The sequence below is a fragment of the Manduca sexta genome, chromosome 21 (assembly GCF_014839805.1).
Source record: "Manduca sexta isolate Smith_Timp_Sample1 chromosome 21, JHU_Msex_v1.0, whole genome shotgun sequence".
NCBI lineage: Eukaryota > Metazoa > Arthropoda > Insecta > Lepidoptera > Sphingidae > Manduca > Manduca sexta.
In genome coordinates, this window is record NC_051135.1 from 12270534 (window position 1) to 12297298 (window position 26765).

The 26765-nt window shown below is 34.4% G+C and overlaps 2 protein-coding genes across 2 annotated transcripts; both read left to right on the forward strand.

Moving 5' to 3' along the window:
• Positions 1-2480: 2480 nt before the first annotated feature.
• Positions 2481-10030, forward strand: LOC119190096 (FLYWCH-type zinc finger-containing protein 1-like). Its single transcript, XM_037441153.1, has 5 exons — positions 2481-2670; positions 5534-5635; positions 7277-7378; positions 8218-8361; positions 9783-10030. Exons 1-5 carry the CDS (start codon positions 2481-2483, stop codon positions 10028-10030), a joined length of 786 nt encoding a protein of 261 aa, XP_037297050.1.
• Positions 10031-11733: 1703 nt separating this feature from the next.
• LOC115447235 lies at positions 11734-15505 on the forward strand. The gene is made up of 5 exons (XM_030174229.2): positions 11734-12735; positions 12820-13074; positions 13755-14007; positions 14076-14186; positions 15012-15505. The coding sequence occupies exons 1-5, from the start codon at positions 12724-12726 to the stop codon at positions 15140-15142; spliced, it is 762 nt and encodes a 253-aa protein (XP_030030089.2). The 5' UTR covers positions 11734-12723; the 3' UTR covers positions 15143-15505.
• Positions 15506-26765: the final 11260 nt, after the last annotated feature.

Below are 26765 nucleotides of genomic sequence, written 5' to 3' on the forward strand. Positions count from 1 at the left end.
ACCGAGTAAAGGATTTTGTAGCTAGTATAATGTCTGTATGATGAGACTAAGAGCCTGTTTCACAAATTTCAAGTAAATTATTTGACAGTTATCATATTAAACAGCTTATCTAGACAGTACTTATTTTATTACTATTTATTTGGCAGCATTGATTACAATGTTACTTTGGTATTTGGTGGACTTATACATTTATATGATGAGTAGCATACTCAGGAGTTGTAAAACAGGCTCTTAAGATCTCATATCATGAGCGCGTAATGCCACGCAGTGTTTTGTAATTTATAATTATTATTTTCTTACACGGGCACGAAAAAACGGCCCCAATGCACCTGATGGTAAGTGGAGTTGACTGACGAGAGATGATTATCCCTCGTCAGTCGACACAAAATCATGCCTGTTTGAAACCGGCTGATCTCGGAACGCGACACTTGAGTGCGGCCATCATGGCGGCTTTTACACCTTGTGTACGGTGTTCGATATCACGGCGGATACGAATATCGTACCACTAGCAACTGCTTAGGGCTGTCGCTTAAGGCCTTCTTGTTTCAACACTCATTTGTATAAATCGTTGAGTTTTTTAAATACTTTATTTAAGTGAAAATAATATATTTTTGTACCTAATGTAAATCTTAAATCGAATATAAATATTTGCACATAATTCGTTTGTTTTTTACTCTATTATTGAGCTTATTAATTCCTACATTTTTTAAACTCTTACATGGTAATAAAAGACCCAGTAGAATTATGTACTAAAGGCAATTAAGAGAACTAACAATAACCTTAAGCTATCCCGAGGTAAAGCTAAAAGTCAGAACTCCGTGACGTTAGTCTCTAACCGCCTGTTCAATAAACGAACACAATCACTTTTTAGAACTACTTTAAAAATGGACCAATCAGATAAACGATCTCAATCACTTTCTCGAACTACCTTAAAAATGGACCAATCAGAACAAGGTTCTCTACATGCTGACAAATGACATTTTGATTGGTTCATTCTCGGAATCGGATTGTGGATTGAGATTGAGATCGGTTACTGAAAACTGCTGTGAGTGAGCACCAATCATAATAGACATAAGTATATAACATTAATTCACCAAATTAATGTTATATCTCGAATTATTTTATGCAAGTTAGTTATAAAACTAAATTAGTTTATAAAACGACTATTTAATTGAAAAGAAAATAACCTAAAAAATTATTTCCAGCCCTGTTTCTGAGGTCGCGACGTGGCAAAACACTCATATCTATAGAAGGTTACACTTTCTATCATAAGAAGACAGACAGCAAAAATGATAATCAAATAAAGAAACGTTGGGTTTGCTCCACGAACTTCTGCCGCGGATGTAAAGCGGTCGTCTACACCGTTGATGACGTCATAGTGTCCGTCAAAAACCAACACGACCACAGTCCCAATTTTAATAAGCAGAGGGACTTATCATACTGGCAGAAGTTTAGCAATTACAACTTTATTTAAAGCCATATTAGGTTAAGAATGTGTTCTGTTTATTTATGTATCATTTAGTTCTCAACAGTAATCTTAATTCAAATAAACGTACTCGAATAGTAATTGTTTTGTTTTTTTTGTTGTTGTATACTTCTAAATATAACTAAAAAGGCACTATTGTGACCATTATTTTTTTGTTTATAGAAGTATTCCAGTAATCTTCCAAGTGGGAAACATGATGGTAAGTGGTCAATACTGCTCATAAACACCTTTACTATCCGAAAAATAATCGACCTCTTCCTTCTTAATTTCCATTAATTATCATTAAAAGTAATTTAGATATTCTCAAAGTAGATCGGAAACTGAACAATATAATTGTTCCAGCCGAATTTGTTACTTCAATGAGAGGGAAGAAGATGCTGTACCTGAATGGGTACACGTTCACCCAAGCAAACGATAAGAGAAGGCGATCGAAGGCTCTCAAAACGCGTTGGACGTGCTCTACCAGAGCGCGCTACGGATGCAAAGCGAAAGTGTTCACCATCGATGATTGGATAGTGCAGGGCATCAATAGCCATAATCATCCGAAGCCGAAACGACAAGAAGACCAAATTGCGGACTAAGTATAGAACATTTCGACGCGTAGTAATCTTAACGAGTGATGATTTAGTTCTCGATTGTTGTCAGTGTAAAAGCCGGTACAATGTTAAATTAACCCACCCTTCACTTTCGTCTTTAATGTCACTGCAAAGCATCAAATACTTAGTCATAATCCGATGTTAAAATTTGAATTTTCATTGTAAAGAATTTATAAACTATATAATAAATATGTAACGTCATGTTCTCTACATTTTACTTTATTTCTACATTCTGTTCTAATTGTTAACAAACGTCAAATACGTAAAAAAAAAAGAAAACAAAGGAAATCTTTAATATATTAACTTAATTTAATTAAAATACATTATGCATGCAAATTTAATAAATTTAAAGAAAACTCGTTTCAGCTGAATTTGTTACATCAAAACGAGGGAAAAAGATGCTTTTTCTCGATGGCTACACTTTCACGCAAGCAAACGACACTCGGTGGCGAGCGAAAACACTCAAACGACGATGGACTTGCTCCACTAGAGCTCGGTATGGATGCAAAGCGAAAGTATTTACTATAGAAGACTGGATAGTGCAGGGAACGACCGACCACAATCATCCGAAGCCGAAAGGTCCGAATAGTAACTATAGTATAGACTTTATTTTTGTACAAGAGGTATCATTATTTACTGAAATATACTAAAGTGATTTTGTTTTTATTGTAAGTTTAATTTTGTGATGGACTGAATGTGTACTTCTAGTAAGAATATTCGGGTGGTGGTCGGACTTTGTCAAAACTTCAGACTTTAACGATAATTTTCATCTCTTTAGTAGTTATTTTTATTTTATGATTATTCGTTGTACTTCATAGAAAATATAAGCCTGTTCCCGCAGAAATAGGCCTAAGCCCTCTCTCCGATATAGTCAGTAATCCTAATCTGTCTTTGAATTAATAATTTCATCGATATAAATATTGTCATGACAGTATATTTTTTATGATGCCCACAACTTAGAAATAATGTTATCAAGAAAGATTTGGAAAATTTTATTTAAAATATATAAAAGATTTGTAAATAAATGTTATTATGTTTAATAAATAACGTGTTTAATTTAAAAAGATAAAGGAGAGACAAACCGAATATTCAAAATTTTCATCTAATTTATACCTGAATTGGAATATTCGGGACAGCGTAAAAAGCCGAAAAAATTGTTGTATTGCCGACCTATCAATTCGTATTTAAAGAAAACATTACCTACTTACAGACCCGAAAATAATCAATATATTAATTCCAGCTGAATTTGTCACATCAATGAGGGGGAAAAAGATGCTTTTTCTCGATGGCTACACTTTCACCCAAGCCAACGACACTCGGTGGCGAGCGAAAACACTCAAACGGCGATGGACTTGCTCTACTAGAGCTCGGTATGGATGCAAAGCGAAAGTATTCACTGTGGACAAGTGGATAGTGCAGCGCTTCAATGAACACAATCACCCGAAGCCGAAAAGGCCCGAATATTAATTCAGAAGAACATTTGTAGGAGATTATTAATTTTAATTAAACATTTCATTGTAATTATGTTTTTTTGTGACAGATGTTTCGCAAATGCGTGTTGCGTGTGTTACTAAACGTCGTAGAAGGAATATCTTTATATGTTTACATATTTCCGTGTTATGTCTTCAAACCATGTTCAGGCATTCTCAAACTTAAGGAAAAGTCGATGAAAATTACAGTTTTGACTATACCAATATTATAAAGAAGAAAGTTTAGTTGGTTAGGTTTTAGAGTAAATCTCTAGAACTATTGAACTGTTTTGAAAATTCTTTTTATTTAGAAAGCTACATTACTCCAACAGCTTGGCAACCGAAAAAAAACAATGCCGAAACTCCCACATACAAAGCAATCTCTTTTTTCATACAAACACGACAAAGTTATCTTACTGCACCTGATAGTAAATGAAGTGAGGTCCAATAGAATGTCGACTGACGAGAGATGATTACCCCCGGCAGTCGACACAATTATGCTGGCTTATTGGAACCGGATATACACAGGCTGATCCCGGAACGCGGCACATTGACGTGGGCCATTATGGATGGTTTTAACACTACGGTAGTCGCTATCCGAGCGAGTATAACATATATCCTACCATCTGCAACTTTAATTACAACCTCTTGTTTCAGGCTTGTCGTATTATTTCGAAACGTCCCAAAGGGGTAAGCGGATTTTGATCGTGGACGGACATCGTTTCTCCCAGCAGTACGTCAAATATGACACTGGGAAGGAACGGTGGCGGTGCACCAACCACTCTGGGCACTGCAAAGCTGCTTTATACATGGTAGAAGACAAAATCCTGTCTATAAACAATATTCACAATCATACTGGATTTCCTTAGATATTAAAATATAAAAAAAACAACAGAAAAACAGTCGAATTCAGAACCTTTTCCTTTTTTTAAGTTGGTTAAAAAGAAATATTTTTTTACAATAATTATACAATTGAATGAATAAATTAATTTGTAGGAAATGGGTAATTTAATACTTTAATATCAGCAACAAAAATGTTTGGATCGCGGTTATTATGTTATCAGTTGTTTTAGATTTTTTATAAATTAAGATTTTAAGTAAATTTTTCTCTGTTTGAGTGGATCAAAGAACATCGCAAAAGCATTTTTGCTTCAAAATGTATACAAGACGAAATTATTATTGTTTTTTGTGTGTTTATGCTCATAACGCTGTTAGTTCATTTGCTTTTTGTTAATGGGCTCTACCGAATTGTTTAAAAGCTGAAATGATTATGTAAATATACATTAATAATTCCAAATACCTTTTCAAAACTACTATTTTTTCTCTTAATTTAATACAGTCAGTTGAAGAAGTAAAAAAAACAAATCGTCTATATTTTTTTACATTATAATTTTTTTCTATTGAAATTGACATTATTATATAGATAAAGAAAAAAATTACTCAAGTGATTTGAGATTTTGAATTTGCTCAGCTATTTTTGTGGCTGAGTATACTAGAACATTACCAAAGGTTGCAGGTTGATTTTGTCTTAAAATTACTTTATTATTGTGTTTTTGTTTACTTATTAAAATATATGAGGAAATTGTAAAACAATGTTATACTTTCATTTCCCTTCAAATACAAGAGGTAAGTAGTTATATTACCTTATTGTAATATTTATTGTAAACTAGTTGACCCGACAGATGTTGTCCCGTCTTCACTATGAATTTCCAGCGCGCATTTTGTCAATCGCTGACAGTTATTTCAAACAATTGACAGTTATATAAAATTAATATTTTCGTTAAGTTTTCTTAAATTTTCTAATATTCCGCGCAATTTTTTGATTTTTTTCTTTCATAATAACCAAATCAAAAAATTGTGAAATCGGTCCAGCCACGCGTGATTGCGTGACCAAAGGAAATAGGGATTCATTTTAATATATATAGATTAAACATAACGACACATGACTCCAAAACTTATCTATAAACATTTTTCTGTTTCAGAGTCACGAATATTCTTCATGAAATCGTTGAGAGGCAACCCTATGATATACTATGAGGGATACAGGTATACCCTCCATAAAGACAACACGTACTATAAGCAGGGTATAAAACACAGATGGCGCTGTACCCGACAAAATCGCGGCTGCCGCGCGTGGCTCACGACCATAGATAATAAACTTGTCAGTTATAAAAATGTACATACCCATCCTGCTGATTCTAATTATGTATTTGCGAATGTTAATTTATATTAGGTTATTTAAAAATGTAAATGACTGCTTCGGTGGCGTAGTTGTACTGCTTGCGCAGTACGGTTCTGAGGTCCTGGGATCGAATCCCGGGTCGGGCAAAATGATATTTGGGTTTTTCTGCTCAGTATTAACCCGGAGTCAGGAATTTGTGCCCGTGGTGATAGCTTCGTCCCCTATCACATCATGGGACGGAACATACTTGGCCAAAAGTGGGTGCCCTGGTTGCACCTCTGCATAACCTTTCGGGGATAAATGCGTGTTGTATTTGTTTTTGTGTTTTGTTTTATTTAAAAATGTGACTTATACTTACTAATACTTTATACTATTATTATAGAAGCGAATATTTGTGAAACGTTTATAACATAATATTATTGTGTTTGTTCGAAATAAACGCATTAACCACTAAATGGATTTAGATGACATTTATCACAAGGTTAGACCACATCCTGGATTTCCATATAAACTACTTAATCCCGGTAATTAGTTCCAGTGGAATATTTTTTTGTCGTTCAGATGGCACTATGGATAGCGACAATGATTTAGGAATTATTGTAAAACTATTCACTAAAGTAAAGCCGCGAGCAAAACTCATTCGAATACAAATGAAAGGTCTATTTATATTTTTCATTTAAATAACTTTTAGTAAATTTGATACACATACATATATGTATAGGAGGTACATTTGTAGGAGACGATCTACATCGATGATCATATAACTATTTTATGTTAAAATTATAATAAATGATTTTAAATACGTGAAAAACACGTAAGATATTTTTAAAATAATTTGTTAATCACAGTCCACAGTCTTGGGTCCTTATTCTGTATGACATTGTAAACGCGTAACGCGGTCGTGTCTTGTTACCTTCGTGAAATTGGCGTGGAATGGTATTCTGTATGTAAAGAAAGAAAGAAAGAAGTTTATTGTTCAAACAAAGATAAAAATTAAAAACACAAAATCCTACATAACATATAAAACAATTATTGCACCATTGGGCCTCCCATTCAGCTATATACTGCAATACCACCTATGTAATACTGCAGCGCTGGTTTTAATCTGTCAATTTCTATTGTCTTAAATAATAAATATATTAATAATCTAAAATACGTTTTTGAGATTATAGTTTTTTTCCTTAAATGTTGTATATTCAGCTGAACAAATTAAAAAGGTTAAAACACCTATAATGCTATACTTTTATATGCTTTCCAAGATTTCGTTATATCATAAAGTGTTTACATTACTTAAGACAAAAATAAATTATGTTATGTTTTAAGATTTTGAATCTGATCAGCTATTTTTGTGGCTGACTATACTAACACACATTATGTCCATGGTTTAATTAAATATATATTATTTAGAAATATTCAAATGATGATCGTACAATTTATGAAAAAAAATCCTATCAAGTACAAAAGGTAGGTGTAATATTTAAAACTAAATACACACTACATAATCACGTAACTCCCAAACCTATCTACTAATCTTTTTTTTCAGGTCCACGAATATTCTTCATTAAGTCGTTGAGAGGCAACCCTATGATATACTGTGAGGGATACAGGTATACCCTTCATAAAGACAACACGTACTACAGGAGAGGTATAAAACACAGATGGCGTTGTACCCGACATAGCCGCGGCTGTCGCGCGTGGCTCACGACCATAGATAATAAACTTGTCAGTTATAAAAATGTACACACACACCCTGTTGATTCTAAACACGTATTTCCGAAAGTCAATTTATATTAAAGTATTTGAAAATATTCAACAATAATATTTCTTCGCATTACTTATGAATAAAGCTGTTTAAATTTAATGTGATTTTTTTTACCCCCTTCTAATGTGACAAAAACACGAAAATCTGTGTCGTTTCATTGTGATTGGTCGAGATGCTAACACGTGACTCACGCGTTAGTCGCTCGACCAATCACATTCATTCACATTGCACGACAGGGACCTCCGTGCCGTGTTTGTTTTGCATATTCTAGGGAACCAGCTCAATTTCATTATGCGTATTCGCGCCTTTATAAAATATTATGTATTTGCAAGAGCATAATATATTTCGATCAAAGTAAATCTGAAAATTAATTCAGAACATTAATTTATGAGATAATTTACATCCTCCACCTGTAATTAGCCCGATATTAGAGTGCAACACAGTTAACGAATCTTGTTTACCTAATTCTTGCACTCAGCCAATTGAGACGGTTTCACAATACTTATAAAACAGTGCAAAAAAATAAATAAAAAAAGCCTATAAGGAGACATTAAAACATAATTTTTACTTTTTTTCAGCCTTTTAAAGGTAAGTACTAAATTTGCATTTTATTTTTTTTGTCTCTTATTTTTGCCATTATATAGATTTATAAAGAGGTTTATTGTTTTTTTGTCTTCCCTTATACTATAATACCAGTATTTAATAACTATATTTCTTCACAGACAACGCACAAATAATAGTAGGAGAACGAGGAAACAAAATGCTAGCTCTCAACGGGTATGAGTACTCAATACATACAAGCAAAAAAGACTCTGAAGGACACATGAGAATATTCTGGCGTTGCTGCAATCGCAAGTCGAGGCGTTGTAAATCTTACGTCAGATCTGTTGATGACGTCATAGTGTTCAACAAATTTAAACACAACCATGGACCTATACATTATCCTAGTTTTTGTTATGAATATAATGCAAATACTACTAGAAGGACAAGAAGGAGTTAAAAGTTTTCCAGCCTATCTTCATTAGAGTTGATTTTTCAATGAGATGAAACTAATTATCTAATAATACCTCGCTGGATATAAAAGTAAGAATTTCACTAATTATTTGGGGTTATTTTCGATTATGAGATAAAGTAATCCATCAAATAAATTATAATCTGACCGAAAGTATAATTTATTATATAACATCAAATTATAATTGACCGAATATGTGAAAACCAGCCCTTATGTGACTGAATTTTTTTAATAGCTTTGTTCTATTTTACTCTACAATAATGTAGTATTCATTGAAAATCAGCTCTAATAGAATAGTTTTATGTGTATTAATTAAGAAATTTGTGATAATACTAAACATTCCTAGATTATATATCGACTAATCCTACAGAAATGGATTGGAGATATTATTTGTACATAATAGATACAGGGATATTTAAGATTTCATCTGATGAAACCACTTAAAATGGTAGAGTGTAGGCCCAAGGTAAAATGCAGAAACTGATATGAGTAAGTTTTGTTGATGCTTTTCTTACAGGCACGTTCTTCCTTAGCTTTAAATTATATATTAACGAATTTGTGATAATTTTATTATTGTATACTATTGATGCCGTTTATAAATATGTCATCGCATTCTTAATGGGTTAAATTATTTTTATGATTATTAATAATGCTTAGTTCTGAAACTGCGCCTAAAAGTTGCCGCAAACTTATGGCCCAAAAATAAACCGTCTAAAGTACAGTATGAAAAAACGGACTTATTAGTATGTAACAGTATGTAGGTTATATATCTTTCTTCATTGTTTCGAGATTTGAATTTCGAACCAGTCAACTGGTTCTGCGAGGTACTGTGCAATTACTGTATGTCACATAGATTAAAGTCCACTTTCGTATACTTTATTTAGAGACATTTAATACTGGGACGATTAGCAGTAAAAAAGTTTAATATTATTTTTCATAGGCTTTTCAGTAGGTATTTCTTTTTTATTTTCTTTAGAAGGCGTACTATTACTGTCTACGAAGTTAACTGCGTGTAGGTACATTTTATTATACCTTAAACTTTATACAAAAAGTTTGCTTAAGTACAATAAACAAGTCTCAACGTAACACCGGTGCTAGATACTTAGCTGCTTAAAAACTATTTATTTTGTTATTTTTGCTTGTATGACCTACCTCAAAATGTTGTCATCAATCATAAACTTTAAATAAATAAGTTCAAAATTAATTTCGTTTCTTTTAACAATCGGGGAGGGTGGGGGAGTATGGATTTCGTTCTAACGAATCATTTTTTTTCAGTACAATTTATTATGTCCCGGCGCGGGCGCAGGATGCTGAGATTTCAAGGCTTCAACTACAGCTCTTCTCGGTCGCTAGGCGCAAGGGTGCGCTGGGTCTGTTCTACCCACCACCGTCGAGGATGCCGGGCCGCAGTCAACACGTTCGATGACGTCATCACCACCTTAAACACTAAACACAATCATTTGAGCACCAGTACAGATTACATCATGAATATACCATTCTGCCAGTATGATTCAGATTGTTAAAAAAAAATATATACTCACGATAGCTAAAAATGATCCTTAAATGGAATTTATAAACTAATTGGGTCATACAAAAACGATTACTTCTAACTTGATAAGCACTAATCGTTCAGGCACTAATTGTTTTGCATATCAAAACTATATTAAAAAGCAACTTTAACTATTCGGAATATAGTATATTTTATACAATGCCTTACTAAGAATCGTAAGCTGATTGTTCTAAATTCAAATTTCGAATAGCAATGTGTATAAAATGTACCCTATGTCATGTAGTGTAAGTTTGTTTTTGAATACTACAACGGAGCAATGCTTATTTACGGTCGTTTTTAGTATACAACCCCAATCTCTTCTCCAAAATCCCAAGAATAAGACGATTAAAACAAGTAATATGTAAGCATGTCCAAAATAACTTTGTTCCAATTGGTCCATTTTCGCGCTAGATCGAAAAAGCGATTTGGATTCTTTGTGTACTGAAAACGGCATTCAGTTTCAGGGCGATAAGTGTGCGACAAGCTTAATGTTGTAGGCAAAAGTAAAATGTTTTCATGTTTTTACTTGTTTTCGTAGTAATGTAGTTTCTAAGTAACATGTTAACAGCGTCTGTACAATGCCTTATAATGACAGCAAAAAGAACTTTTCGAACAAATTATCTTTTTTTTTTTCTCGTATACGGTTAAGTGACCCCACTGCATCTGATGGTAAGTGGAGTGAGGTTCAATAGTTCAATACAATAGACGAGGGATGATTACCCCTCAGCAGTCGCCAAAATAATGCCGGCTTGTTGAAACCGGATATACTAAGGGCGATTCTGGCACGCGACATACTTACGCGGGCCAATAACGCGTGTTTTAATACCTTGTGCACGGTGGTCGCTATCCCGGCGGATATAAAATATATCCTACCACCAGCAAATCTTTTATACTTAATTATTGGCTATTAGGTTAATGTTTGGTCGTAACTTAAGAATATGATGTTAAGTACAAATTTTATTTTTTAGCGATGTCATCAAATTTTATCCATCACTTCTCACATAATTTATTTACCTTAACCAAAATATTTCAGAATTAAAATAACATTTTAAATATATAAAAATCTTGAATAATGATCGTTAAGTATTAAAAATAAATGTACACTTACAACTAGATTATTATGTTTTTATTTGAATTGTATTTTTAAATTGTCTTTTAATGTTTTTACTAATAATATAATGTCTTGTAATACATTATTGTTATTCACACTTTGTCGTTGTTGTATCAATTCGAAAATGTGTGCCGCGTGTTCACGGCTGAACCGATTTTGATAAAATTTTAACCTAATCTGAACCCTAACGTTGAATGAGAATTTTTAATCCGGGAAATAAAATAAATCTGTTGTATTTGTTATAAAACATAAATGTACCAAAAATCATACATAATTATTTTTTTACGTAAATTTTATGCTCCGTATTATGTTTTCCTCATATTGTTGTCATCAGGTAGTAGAATATCTAATGTTAAACCATTGTAAGCAACTACGGATGGAAAAGGGCACTTTTAATATGCAACACAGTTGCTTAATATATTTTGCATCTTTGATAATGTGATTCTGAACGTTAGAAGTTATTATATAAATTGAAAAAATAAACGCAGCATGAAAAAGTCATCAGTCTTTTAAGACATCGGTCTCCCCAAGACTTCTAACCCAACAAAGATCAGGATAGGACCACCCACTAACTGTTTTTTTTTATTTCCAGTTAAATTCATCACCTCCCGTCGTGGCCGAAGGATGCTAAGGATTCGAGGGTACAACTACTACTCGTGCAGGTCGAATGGTTCAAAGGCCAGGTGGATCTGTTCTACCCACCACCGCCGCGGCTGCCGGGCAGTCGTCACCACATACAAAGACGACGTCATCACTTCGAACCTGAATCATACACATGAGAGTACCAGCGTGGATGATAATAGTTTGAATATACCTATACGGCGGTCTTAAAATATAGTTGGGATAATCAGACAGTGGTCACTGGTCAGACGGCTTGATAAAGTTTGCAGGAACACGCTGGATGTAAATCTTTAGAGAAGTCAACGTGGGGCTGCCAACTTTTTGTACGATATATAAAGTTTGGGGAAGGAAAATAAAGCGTGTTATAGAAATAAAAGTAGTATTTTTTGTTTAAATTTAAAACTTCGAAATTTAAATGTTTAGTTGTTAAAGCGAATGTGGACGCAGATGCCAAACTCAAAAATACCTCGGACTTTTCAAAGTTACATATGTATTGTTTGCTAATCATCACCCGCAAACAAACAATCTAAAAAATAAATCTTCTAGCTCGACCTTTAAGTCAGTCTATATAAAGTTACATTAGTCACTGCGTTTCGTTATTGCTATCACAGGCATTTATCATGATAATACGAACGAATGTATATTTCGATAGTTAACCATATTAAATATATTTTTATATGATAAACATAATTTTTATTAACTGCAAAATTTTAGTTTTTTAAAAAATGAATAAAATAAAAACAAATGCAATTTTTGCTACTCAATGAACAAAACGCAATCGTGACAAGTGTTGACAGCGTCCTACTGTTGCTTTTGTTATTCTATGGCACGGAATTTGGAAATATAAACATTGAATTTTTAACTCTGTTATTAATTATTGTATTTTTATCGGAAAGTATTAATATAATACTTATAAATCATAATAGGTATAAGTAATGGATAAACGGGTAAATATTCCTCTTCATTATGTGTGATGTGTGGTTACTATTTGAAAGTATTTGAGATAAACACAATTTTTGTTTCATTCTTAGAGAGTTAAAAAAGCCATGATCAAAGACGAGGTATCTTTACTACTTGATTTAATACAAGAAAATCCGATTATAAACGCAAAAGAAACAAACGCGGCCACAAATAGATTAAAGGATGATGCATGGACATCTTTGGCACATGCATTCAATGCACGGAGTAGAACTAGGACTAGAACTAAAGAGCAATTGAAATTGAAATGGGATAATTTAAAAAAAAAAGCCCGGAAAAGAGCTCAACTAATATCTATGGATCAACAGGTATTTTTTTTATCATAAAATATAGTTAGTTAAAGACCGGACATTAGGACCATATTTGTACCCCGAAACTTATTACTTATTGGAAATAAATTGTTGCTTTATTTGAAATTTCCATGTGACAAGATGTAACAGAGTTCTTAGATATTGATACAGAAATAACATAAAGAGAAAATGCATATTAAAAACATGCAAATTATGATATGGAATAAATATGAAATATTTTATATTGGTGTTTGGCTTTAACAGTAGATTAGGTAACCATCGCATGAGTGCAAAATTAATGTATGACAACCCTCCCAATGTCTGCTCTATATCGCACTCTTAATAAAATAACTACCTATTTCAAAATTGTTAATTTGTGGCAGTTGTCGGAAAACTAATTTTTGTTTGCTACCTTTTTTTTGAAGTTGCTATAAAATTAAGCTTATTAAAGATAGGTAAAAAATGAAACCTATAGCATGGAAAAAAGGGAAATCTAAAAGGTCGCAAACAGAAATTGGTTGTCTGACGATTCCCACAAATTGTCAATTTTGGAATGGGTCATTATTTTATTAAGAGTCTGAATAATCTTAGAACTATGCTTGCAATGAAATCTACACTATTTACATTAATTTAATTCATAATTTTAAAAAATCATGATATGTAGATTAGGTACTAATATTTTTTTACCTTTCTCTTAGATTGACAGTGCAAAACTAGCCTACATGACACCAGATAAAGTATTAGACAAAGTGGCAGTACTTTTAGAATCTAATTACACTGTGCCCAATGACCCATTGTGTGGTGATGGCATCAGTCATGGTAGCCCAGTGTTGGCAGTTAGCGGTGTTCCTACACACATAGTCACAAACAAACCTATTTTGGCCTTAACAGAAGTGCCTATTGAATTGGAAAATGCCCAAGATGGCATGAAAGTAGATGCTACATGTGAAGGTAATATAATGAAGTACCTTAAAGTATTTTATTGTATTTTTGTAAATTGTATCAAGTATTCTTTTTAGGTGTGCAAGCAAAAAAAGAAATAGAATCAGAGGACTCCGATTCCTTTAGTTCAGAAAGCTCTAGAAATTTCTTTGACATGCCTACAGAGCAACAATCAATTAAGAAGAAAGGTGTGTAAAACAATTTAATACAAATACTCATTATTTATATCATTGTTAAAAAAAAAGACAAACTAGATTTTACTTTGTTATATTGATGGCATACAATGGACAGCCATATCGCTAAAGTGATCTCTTCCTGGCAACATTTATATGGAAAGAAAAAAAAGTCACATGAAAAAAGCATCAACATATCATCACCCTAATGAACATACTTCAAATTACAATTTCATGACTAATGACATATGTGCGTATATTTATTTACTAGTTTTTTCTCGCGGCGTCGCCCGCGTGAAATTGTTTTTGTGAGATAAAAGTCCTGTTTTATATTTTTCTGGGATTAAAATTAGCATACTGCAGTCAGGGGTAATATAGTAAAAAAATCATATTCAGTTTCATATAATCTGAAATTAGCATGTTCAAACAAACAGTCTTCAGCTTTATATATTAGTATAGATTTGCCAAAATTACATGCCTATGTTGTAATGTTATTTTATTTTTAATATACAAATAAGTTTCATTCTTCAGTATTCTTTGTTAGTCAGATGGTTGGTTATGTATAGATTTATTAACGGTACAAATCTATACTAATTAAGTACTATATATACTGCAGTAATATATATATATATATATATATATATATATATATTAGCAAAGTATAGATTGAATTTGTAATGACTTCCAGTCGGGATCTGGCTTGCATTGACAAGTACAATATTTTGACATTCCACTACACTTGACATTCATTTTCGAAATCATTAATCACATTATTATTTATATTTATATTTGAATTCCGTTATTTCAAATTATGAAATTTAATATTTTTATTATTTTCAGGTAAAAGATCAGAAAAAGTAGAAATATCTATCATCAAACGTAATTTAGCCATAGCAAGATATTATGAAAGGAAAAGTGAGAAATTAGACTTAGAAATTAAACTATTAAGATTACAACTAGCGAAGAAATAGAATAGTTGAAACAATTACAGTGTAATATAGACTAGGTAGATTATAGTATTATATTGATCTATATATTTAAATTTGTTAAGTTTTATGGTTATGCCAAATTCCACATACACATTATCCAAAAATAATTGATTCATATTAAACACGCTTGGTTATTTTGGACGTATTGCCCGCCATCAGACAGGTAACCTTGTCAAGTTGTGATGGGCGAAGTAGAAGGAAAGAGACCTCGCGGCCGAGCACCTAGCCGTTGACAATAACTGCTCTCACTGGATTGTCTGTTACGACTGCTTTAAAAGAAGCCGAAAGCCTAACAGAATGGACAGACCTAATACAAGAAACCACGAAGGGCTTTCATGGACACGACTCAATAATGAAGAACGCGACCAAGCAGGTTCAATACGCAATTATTACAAATGTGATACTTTACTGTTCAGCAAAATACGCCAAGATCTTATTATATTTGACACAAAAAAGTATGTGAGAACCAAGCCACACATTTCTTTATACATAAAAAAAAATCAGATATAACTAACAATCCATCAATCATAAACATGTGTGTGGATCCTTCTGGCATAACTCGGTCCAATTTAATAAAGAAAATATTAGTATAGAATATAATATTGAGGAAAGCAATTATTTCCCACAAGGTGGACATTATTACTTCATAAGTCGCAGGAGGTCGCTGGATGCGGGCCGCTTCCAATAGGTCGATCTGGAAGTCTTTTTGAGAGGCCCATGTTCAGCAGTGGACATCCGTTGATGATGATGATGAAGCAATTAGTTTGTGATTCTTGTTAATAAGTTTTGATTTGATGATATAGGTAATCTAGTCATCAAAAAATAATTAAGAATAATATCTACACATAAAAAAATTGATATTGAAAAACTAATAAAGCAAATTTAATATATAATTCTGTCTTTTAATATTCATCCTTGTTCATTTAATGATGCTGAGTGGTATTAAAATATTTATTAAAAATAAAATGGTGGATAAAAAAATTACTATGATCAAATATCAGATATATTTTCAAAAAATGAACATACATTCTTTGGTCTTATAAAATTGGCAAGAACCCCTCCAACATGTGAATGCCTCAAACAAATTAGTTTCTTAAATTCCTACGACCTAGATCCTGAAGGACCTATTCAAAGATATTTATGTATTTACCAAATACAAACCGAATATGCAATAGTAAATACTTAATGCAAAGGATACTTTTATGACCATGACTAAGGTAAGGTCGGGTGCCCTTTTCCGTCCGGCTGAATCTGTCTGCTATAACAGGCGTTCTATTGGATGGACTGCTTCGATAGCTATACAGGGTGGTGACGACATAGCGACATTAAATGAAACCACATACCGAGTATCACGTTAGTAGTACGTATACCAAAAATTATCAAATTACAATCAATGGTTTAGCCGCAGGAATAATTTTTCACTTTAACGATTTTAGAACATGATGTATATGCATTATGATTTAGCCACGCAAGTTCATTAGGTCATTCACCTCATAACAATTTCATTTACCTACATGCGTAATACAACTAAATACAATGTGCTACTCGCTACTCAGAAATAATATTACAATATTTTATTGTATTGCTGGTTGTATTTAGACCTAATCACCATAAAGATAACATTATTATTATTAGCAAAGAAAGATTGCCAAGGCGCACCACTTGTTTTGTGAACTGGTAAGATAGCTACGTTGTCAATTCCGACATTTTTGTCTAAACATGTAGGTAAGTGTAGGCAATAATACCAGGTGTAAGGGAAGCGCTACCGAAAACGAAGACAGCGCGATCGAATGATTAGCTCTCCGAAAGAAGAGAACGTTCTTATACAGCGTTACGTATGGATAGATTTTAACGGCCTTATATTTTAACGTAACACAACGCATCACGTTTAGGACTATAGAAATTTGGCTTACAGAATACCATTCCACGCACGTTTCTCGAAGATAACATGACACGGCCGCGTTACGCGTTTACAATATCATACAGAATAAGGGCCCTGATGGTAAGATTTAAGATAGTCAGCTGAAGATATGTCGAAAGATTTCTCGTTAGACGATATAATTATGCCGGGGTCATGTCTTAAAAAACACGACGAAGTCGATGGCGTTTAATTTTTATGTTTATGATTTATCGAGATACCAATACGTCAGTCACGTATTAGTTTCGCAATCCCATTTAAAACGAAACATGTTCGTGTCGTATTTTTTACAACATACTAAGCACACTAAAAAATATACGCTGACTAATCTGGAAACGTAGGAGAGTTTACGAGAGCCTCTAGATGGGGTTTTACACCTTCCGTACGATATTCCATTGAATACAATTATTCTACCATCAGAACATATCTTATTACGCGCACATAATACCGCGAATTTCAACCTTATAGCACTCAATATTCCGGTACCGCTTGTATAAATCTATCTGGGCAATAATAAACAAAATGAAAACTAAAATACTATTATAGATAAATTTTTAGTCAATAAAAGAAATTATTTTTTCCTGTTTTTTTATTAGAAGTGATCAGCCGAGATCTTGACTCTCAGGCACAAAGGTGTAAGTGTACTCAACAGTAATAGATAACAATTGCCTTAGCGCTCTGCCAGTGGCGTAGAGTCCATATAACTCGGTTCGTGCCGGCTTCCCGCAGTTATTACGATTACCTTTAAAAAGACTTGGTCGTAATTCGCACCCTTAGAACTAACGTGACCTAACTCAAAAAAGACGATTAGTGGGAAACAAATAAAAAAGATTTAAAAACAATAAAGAAGGCAGTGAATTGTTCGACCGCAGCGAAAGTGAGCATCTTTGTTTCTATTCTATAATTTTGACTTTCTCGTCATATGGTTATAGAGCATGCTTTGGAAGAACGTTTTTTAACAAAATAAAAGATATATAAAATTTTGAATTAGGTCACTTTAGTTCTAAGGGTCCGATATGCTTTAAAAAACAATCGAAACTGACTAAAACGAATCTCACCATGATATATTTTTAATTGCAGCTGAATTCGTTTTGTCCAGGCACGGCAATCGGATGCTTAAAGTCGACGGTTATACATATACTTTAATACCTTCCAAGTCCAGGCAGAAGAGATGGCGATGTTCTACTAGACATGTCGGCTGCCTCGCTTACGTCACAACCATGGATGACGTCATCATTTACATCAACGGGTATCACATACATCCAAGAAAAGAAGAATTTTGATGCAGCAGAAAGATAAATTATTTTTAGCTTAATTTTTGAATTTCGTGTAGGCTCACTTTCTATCATATCGTGGGACAGAATACTCTTGGGGATACGCTATTTATGGATAAAACTGTGTTTGATGTCTAGTTAATACAATTGTAACTTATGAATTACTTTCAAGTATAATAATACTTTCCACTTAAATTTCGGGTGTTTTATAATTTTCCTTCTCTACTAGATACATGATGATATGTACTAACTTTGATAGTATATATGATCTAGCTTTACATCGTATAGTTTAAAAAGAAGTCATTATACATCAGTGGCAGAGGGTCCATACTACACAATTCCCAGCGGCTTCACTTTCGTAGTTTATGTAAAATCTAATAAAGAACGATTTCCAAGCCGCATTTATGCATATTATTAGAAGCTGTAAATTGTCTTGGGTTATCTTTATACATAATACTATCCCTACCTATATACTACATGGAACTATAATATAAAAAATATTTTCATTAAATTGTGTCATTTGTCATACCGATAAATCCAAGTCAATATTTATTATTTAATCAACGTTTTAAACATCAACTAAATTTTAACCATTGTTATTTAAATCGTTATATTAAATTAAGACTTCCTTTCCAGTGGAATATCTGATTTCAAAGAAGGGCAAGAATTTAATAAGACTCAACGGGTATACGTACTACAAGTTACCTTCCAAGACCAGTAAGATTAGATGGAGATGCTCTACTCACACCCCTCACGGCTGCCGAGCGAATATAGTCACTGTTGACTATGAAATAATCAGTATCAACGATAACCATAACCATTAAGGAAGGACTGTTATGTAATAGTCAACGTAATAGTTTATCTAGATAATACTTATTTAATTGTGGAGGTTTAGGGTAGGTACCTGCTAATTATTATGTTTTAAATTGTTCTCAGTAATCCTCCACTTGACTCTCAAAAGGTTGCAAATAAAAGTTCATAAGTGGTTAATTCCTTGGTCTATATTGGTCACATACATGAAATCACTTCATAATGTGCATGGTTCTGTCGACGTTTACGTGGGCTAAAGTGGCGCGTGAAGAGGAACGACTAACGAACGCTGGCGAGTGCACTCCCGCGCAGCTACAAAATGTGAAATCAGCAAAATCAAATTCTATTAGATACATGCAATGTATTCCTAAATAATTAACATTTATTTAGGCATAGTTTACAGTGTGATTTGTATTTGGTTGCCTTCATTGACGTGTATTCTATAGACACGAACGTCTATAAACTATTTGTTCTAAATCTGGAGTCAGCACTAAATTTCTCTGCAGCGCTAAAACATCCATCGTCTAACCAAACTTTAAATGTACAATGCTTTAGCGATTTAAATAGAGTATAACTAAAATGGCAACCAATACCGGATTGCAGTAAACTTCAGTTGAACACAGTGAGTGTTCGGAACGCTAGATCTAGTACGTAGTACATATATATCGATGGTCGCTTTACAAAATCTTTTTTTTCTTTATTTTTTTTCGACGAGTAGCTTTTACTCCGACTTCGTGAAACAAACGGTTAGACGGTCTGAAAATAATAATTAGGATGTATGAAGAAGAAGGTTTTTGTACGCGAATGACGAGTTTTTTTATACGTAATTACGCTTCCTGCGGGATTTCAGGGCGCTCAATTGTATTTTGTATCTAAAAGGACGTATTTTCAACTGCATCACGCTTACTAGGTATAGTTTAGTGCACTTGTATCTCGTCTTCAGCTAGTGTTAAAAGGAGTGCGTATCCTAATCACATCATCATCACTGTTTAGTGATATTCTTCCAAGAGGTGATAAAAAGCGTTAATGTTTAGTTCACAATGTTCCACAAGTAATTTCTCTCTTGTCTCTTCAATCTCATTGGATTATTATTTATTTGAGAGAATAATTGATAGCGTAACTTGTTTTTATCTTTTACTTGTATTTAGAATGAATTGATACGTTAATTATAATACAATATTATTGTCTTGCAGAAGGTTAAACCTACAATCATTTGTTCTTATAATATCAGCCCTGTATTATAAACTGTCCCACTACTGAGCACGGGCTTCCTCACTACTGAGAGAGAGTAGGCCTTAATCCACCACGATGGGCTAGTGCGGATTGGTAGCCTTAACACACCCTCAGAATTCCTTTAGAGAACTTCTCAGGTATGTAGGTTTCCTTACGATGTTTTCCTACACCGGTAAAGCAAGAGATAACTCCCACTGAATAAAAAGGCCAAGTGCGGAAGGCTCTCAGTAGATTAAGTTTCGAGTTCGGATTCCGGAAAAGCTTCCTTCGCTCATCGCTGTAATTTCTTACCTTCCTGTGCATGAGAGGGTGGAAAACCTTTCAATACCTTTGTAACTGTAAAAAAAACATCCAGAGATTAAATATCGTAATGTGTTCTCAAATAGCAGGTATAAAAAATATTGCTTAAAATATTTTTGATAACAAACACAGTATTGTGATTTGACTTTGTAATTGGACTTAGCAATGTTTTTTTTTATCACGCTATTATTTTAATTAATAAGTACATTGACGGAAGACATTTTTACCTCTAAATTTGATTGCGATTCTCCTATTTTTCTAATGCTCTTAAAGGTCTTAAACATGTTGCTTAAAGTTTCATTCTTACCCATTCGTTCACTTTCACAATAAAATATATAGCAATAAGATAATTGTTATTCTTTTTTTTTCTGTTTTCTATAAGCGTTAGACAGGCATCTCGTCTAAAGCCCCATTTCCGCAAAATCGACCTTATCACATACATCTACATCTCATTTCAGATTACGAATTCATAATATCGCGGAAAAAGAACAGACAGTTAGTGAAAGACGGATACACTTACTACATGGACGGTCGTACTGCGATGAATTGGACGCAGAAAACAATATGGCGGTGCTCCACCCATCAAGGGAAAAGGGGCTGTAAAGCAAGGATACATTTGATCGGAACTCGATTGGTGTTTGGACATTATCGGCATAACCATCCGCCTATTGGTGCGATCTTACCGATACCTTACTTCAAATAACATATATGGATACGTGAGTGGCAAAGTTATACCAGTGAGATACCGAGTTCCATCCTAGGTTGGGAAAATAGCATTGTCTAAACTGGCAATTTGCAAATATTCCAATTCTCGGAGATAGGATTCAACGCGAGGTTATGATAGGTTTTTTTTTTTGGGAACTGCCTTGGTTATCTCCGGGGGTACCCTGCTAACGGTGTACAAGCGATCCCCGGCTTAGCAACCACGGCAGCCCCATGATGAGTTGGTGGGCCCTACCGCTATCACTGGAGGCTCGGTAGCTCCAGCTAGACGGTCTTAGGGCCCGGGAGGAAAAGGGGGGGAGGGGATAGAGGGAAGGAAGTTATGATATGTTTGACTTAAATCATGTACCAGAGTGCAGAACTTAATGTACTAATACTAATTGATTTTCTGCCTAATCTTCCGGTATACAAGGGTGAAATTAAGTTAATTATTAAATATTTTGAATTCTGTTATACATATGTTACTCAATGTAACACAGCTAAACATATTTTGTTAGTCGTGATAGTAGATAAAAGGCAATGTCACTAAATAGATTTTGGTAGTAAATTTTCATTATAATAAAATACCATTCCTCTAGCTATTTTACTTGCTATGTCAATGGTGCTACGTGATGCTAACTTCAAGTAAGGGATTCATCAACCATCAGGTGACTGGCTCTCTCTTCTCTCTTGTTATCCTGTAATAAGTTGTTCCCACTTGGATCGTACCGAAATGATTATCCAAATGAAATCATATGATGTATGATTAAAGTTCAAATTAACACCAACTTCAACCGTCAGTTATGTACATAGATTACATAGTTATAATATGCAAAGGTTCCTAAAAATATATTATTTTATAAAACATCTTATGTCGTTTAATACGTTCCCGACTGCATCATAATTTGTTCGTATTTTATTACGAACGTGAATTCCTGTTGACTTTCTTATATTTGATTTCTAGTGGACTTAAACCCCCCTTCCTTTATCTTAAAAGCAACATATCCACAATTTAGGTATTTTAGGTATAGGAGCGGTTACTTATAATCATGATTCTTAATCCTGCCTGTTTATTAGCCTAATACTTTAAAAAATGCTGTGCTACTCCTGTCACCAACAAACATACTTTAGGGAGTTTCTGAATACTAATCGAATACTAAATAATATCAATATCGGGAACTTTAGTGATTATCTCGTATACCTACCCATTAGAAAGCCGCGATATTAACACTGTATATATAATTCAATCTTGTTTTTATAGTTTAAACATTTAACCACCATTTTCAATACAGGAACCTAATCTTTTTTTAAACTATCGCAAAGGACCAATCAGAACAGGCTTTTGACATGTTAACAAATTGACTCATTTTGACTGGTTTATTCTCAAATTCGGATCGAAGATTATGATTAGGATTGTTTATTAAAAACGGCGGTTACATTCTATTGTTCAGATAAGCTACCTGGCGCGTGACTTCTTTGTGTCTGTCCTTCGACCGCTGTATGCGTAAGCGCATAACTGGCGACCAATCATAACCCTATCGCTAGACAATAAATCTGTGCAGCTTAACTGCTAACTTACATTCAAATTCTATCGCTTTGGAGAGCTGTACCTTCTGTTTCGCGCTATAAGTTTTAATCGCTGTCTTGGCTTTCTGCTATCTCACCTATCATATGTGTGGTATTAATTGTGTTGTGTACTTATTAAAATATAATGTGGACTAAATTTTGGAGTTTAGCTTCTCTACTCTTCTCATTTATGCTATCGACTACTTATACATACTTAGCTATAATGCTATAAATAAAAATATTTCGTGTTTGTTCCTTACTTCATTACTAACGAATAATATATTTGTAAAATCAAAATAATGAATATTAAGTCGTCATAGATTTCCGACGTTGTCAATAATATACAAAATCTTAAGTTGCAGAAGCTGTTTACGAGTTATCTTCGAACGGGAAGAAAATAATCAAATTCGAAGGATACAGGTTCAATTGCCACCAATCGAGCGGATTCAAAATCAGATGGCGCTGTACCTCGCGACGCAAGAATTGCAAAGCTTTCATGTACACCATAAATGATAGAATAGTGAAGATTTTGAACAATCACAACCATCCCCCACCAATTCCACGGGGAATATGGATGTGAGGGTAGTGTTGTGATTAAATGTAACGAATGTTCGCGACTTTTTATACCAAGTCTTTCTACCGCGAAGCAATAGGGCAATATTGTGTTTTAGTTATATTGTGACTAGTATATATTATGATAGTTTGGTCCTGTTTCAAAACTTCTGAGTAAAACTAATCCTAAATGTATAAGCCGACGAAATACAAAAGTATATGCTCCCAAATAAATGGTTAATGGTTATCTACAATAGCTGTTTAATGCTATAACTGTCAAAAATTTACTTGATTGTGATATAAGCCCTTGATATCTAATGTCTTAGAGTGACGAGCGCGTGCAATTACACGCAGCGTATAATTTAAAATCAGGCTGTCCAGTTTGTATTGCTAATCAATTGGCAGACGTATTGCTTACCAATTGGCGGACGGTTTGCTAGTTTCGTCACTTATTTATAAATAAGAACCTTTTGTGAGGTCCACGCGCGCTAGGTACACGTTTGCGGCCTACGCTAATGCCATCGTGCCACATCAAAAGCAACCTTATTCCAAGTTGATTAAAGCGCGAACAGACTTGTACGCAGGCAGCCTGCGATCCTTTCGCAAACACACTCGCGGTGCATTTAAGTTTGGAAAACCTTAAAATTAGTTAGGTCCTACCGTAACATAGTTGTGTTGTAAACTGAACCAAAAAATATGTTTTGAGAATTCTATAATTTATATATTTTATTGGTCTACGTTTTATATTTTTAAGAATGTGTAAGCCAATGCAGATCGCGTGTTATAAACGCGCAAACAACGCGCGCCAAACGCAACTAAAACGGCAATTTCGTAAATCAATTGGAAGCTATAAAATATACAGTGAAAACCGGTTATAGCGACATGGAAGGGATTACAGAATCTGGACGCTATATCCGATAGTCGTTATAAACAATACGCTTTTTAAATGCATTTATTTAAAGAGACCGTACTATTTAGTCGTTATAACAGATGCGTCGCTATAACCGGAGTCGTTATAACCGGTTTCTACTGTATACATATGTACATGTATCTATATTATATACGCGCACTCTGCGCGTCCTGGACCCTATGAATACGCCATCTGCTGAGATGCCTGCATTAAATAACCAGACGGGGAATATAAAAAACCTCGGCATGTGGTAATACAGAACTATTTTTTTGATACTGGCAACGATGACTTTCAAAATGAAAAGAAAAAATAACACCACGAGCCATATTATTTTCCTCGTAAGAGTTAATTGCGTTGGCGCTCCCTGTCTTGAAATACACTTTAAATAAATGAGCTTATAGTATATACTTTACCTTAGTTATTTCATTAATATTAAGTGAAAAGTAATCCATATTTCATTATAAGAAAATAAAAAGGAGTGTCTATGGTTGAAGGGACTTCTCATTGAAACTAATTATTGTAAGACTCGGCAAACAACTTGAGCACACTACCATGGGAAGAGTTTTTTTATGTGTGAAATTCTCTCTACAATTCATCTCTTAGCAATATCCGATTTTTTTTTTTTGGTTTCGCGGAGAAAGTCCCTTATTACTACCGCCCAATCTTCGTGGGGGGCGACTGAGCGGTTATGCTGGGGTAACCGTGCCTTACGACTCGGCGTTGAGCCGCCCGGATATGATGGTGACCTTCGGGCGACCGCCGGGCCGAGTCCCTAACCCTATATACAACTTAACCTATGCACGGCCTACCAGCTAAAACTCCGCGGTGGCCCTCTTCGGCGCATTAGGGACGGCCGCGGGCTTCCTCTGACGTTGAAGTGTCTAGTCTGCGACCGCAGCCGCCCCTGCGCGGTGCCGCCTTGCGGCCCGTCTCCTATGGGAGGGCTCAGAAGCCCCGCGCACCGAAGGACGCCCTCGGCGTCTACGGCAGCGTGAGGCCAACTACTCACACTGCCGTCCAACCCGGGGGTTAACCGACAAATGTGCAAAGATGTACAGAAATGCACTAGGGCGGACAGCCCCCTGCTGCCCGCCGACGACCCCCTTCGTGGCCCCTATTAGTCGCCTCTTACGACAGGCAGGGGATGCCGTGGTGGAATTCTCCAAACGCCCCCATTCCACAGGGCGGTAGCAATATCCCCTGCACGCGGTGATTTGATCAAATTATTTACTGCGTTTTATAATTATTAAAATACGTATCATTGTCGATCTTGGCTCCTAATAGCTATTGTGGATGTGAGCGATCATTTCTACTTCCATATTTTTCTTTACAGAGGCTGTCTTCGTGGCATCTCGTCGCGGGAACCCCAACATCCTCATGGATGGATTCCAATTCTGCGTGAAGAAAAAAGGTCTGACAAAAACACGTTGGAGATGTTCTACACACTATCCAAAGGGGTGCAAGGCGTTCATGTATACTATAGAAAATGAAATAATTAGAGTGAACAATGTGCATAATCACTGTAGGTCGCAGTATAGGTAAAACTATGGACTGGAAGTTCGATTCTTAGGACTAGCACGTTTGTGTGCAAATTAAATCAAATATGACTGCGTCTCCAGAAGGGGTTGGCGCTTTGCATGCGGCCGGCAAAATCATTTTAGATGCAGGCTTTGATGCGTCAAAAAAGTGGTATATCCTCTCCATTTGGTTCGAGAAAGATGGACGTATTTTATGTATGACTTACCACGTATCGGTCGAAGGCGGTCAAAAATAGAGCTGTGCATAAATATAGAAGAGATAAATATTGTTCTTTATATACTGCTATGCTAGAAGATCATTTATTAAGTAAATTGCGCTTCATATTATTGCAATAAAAATAAAGGATCAAGAATGTTTCGGCGTTTTAATCATGAAATAAAAACATGAATTATTATAACTTAACTATATGTTTATAATGTAGTATAAGTCCTACCTTCGATAAGTCTATACTTAACCAAGCGTCTAATTAACGAAGCATACTTATAAAATAAAAGTAATATAACGCCATAGACATATTATTTTTCTCAAATCTATGCTAATATATAAAGAGTTTGTTTATTTGGACGCGCTAATCTCAGGAACTACTAAACCTATTTAGATCTTTTTCACTAATAGGAAGCTACAATACTTCTGAGTGCTATAAGCTACTGTTTATCTCGAGATAAATATAAAGCGGAACTTTTATCCTGGAAAAACTTGTTCACGCGGGCAGAGCCACGAGCAAAAGCTAGCTCAAAAATATCAGCTTCGTTTTTTAATCCTTCAATTCCACCAATACAACTGTAACTTCTCAATATAATA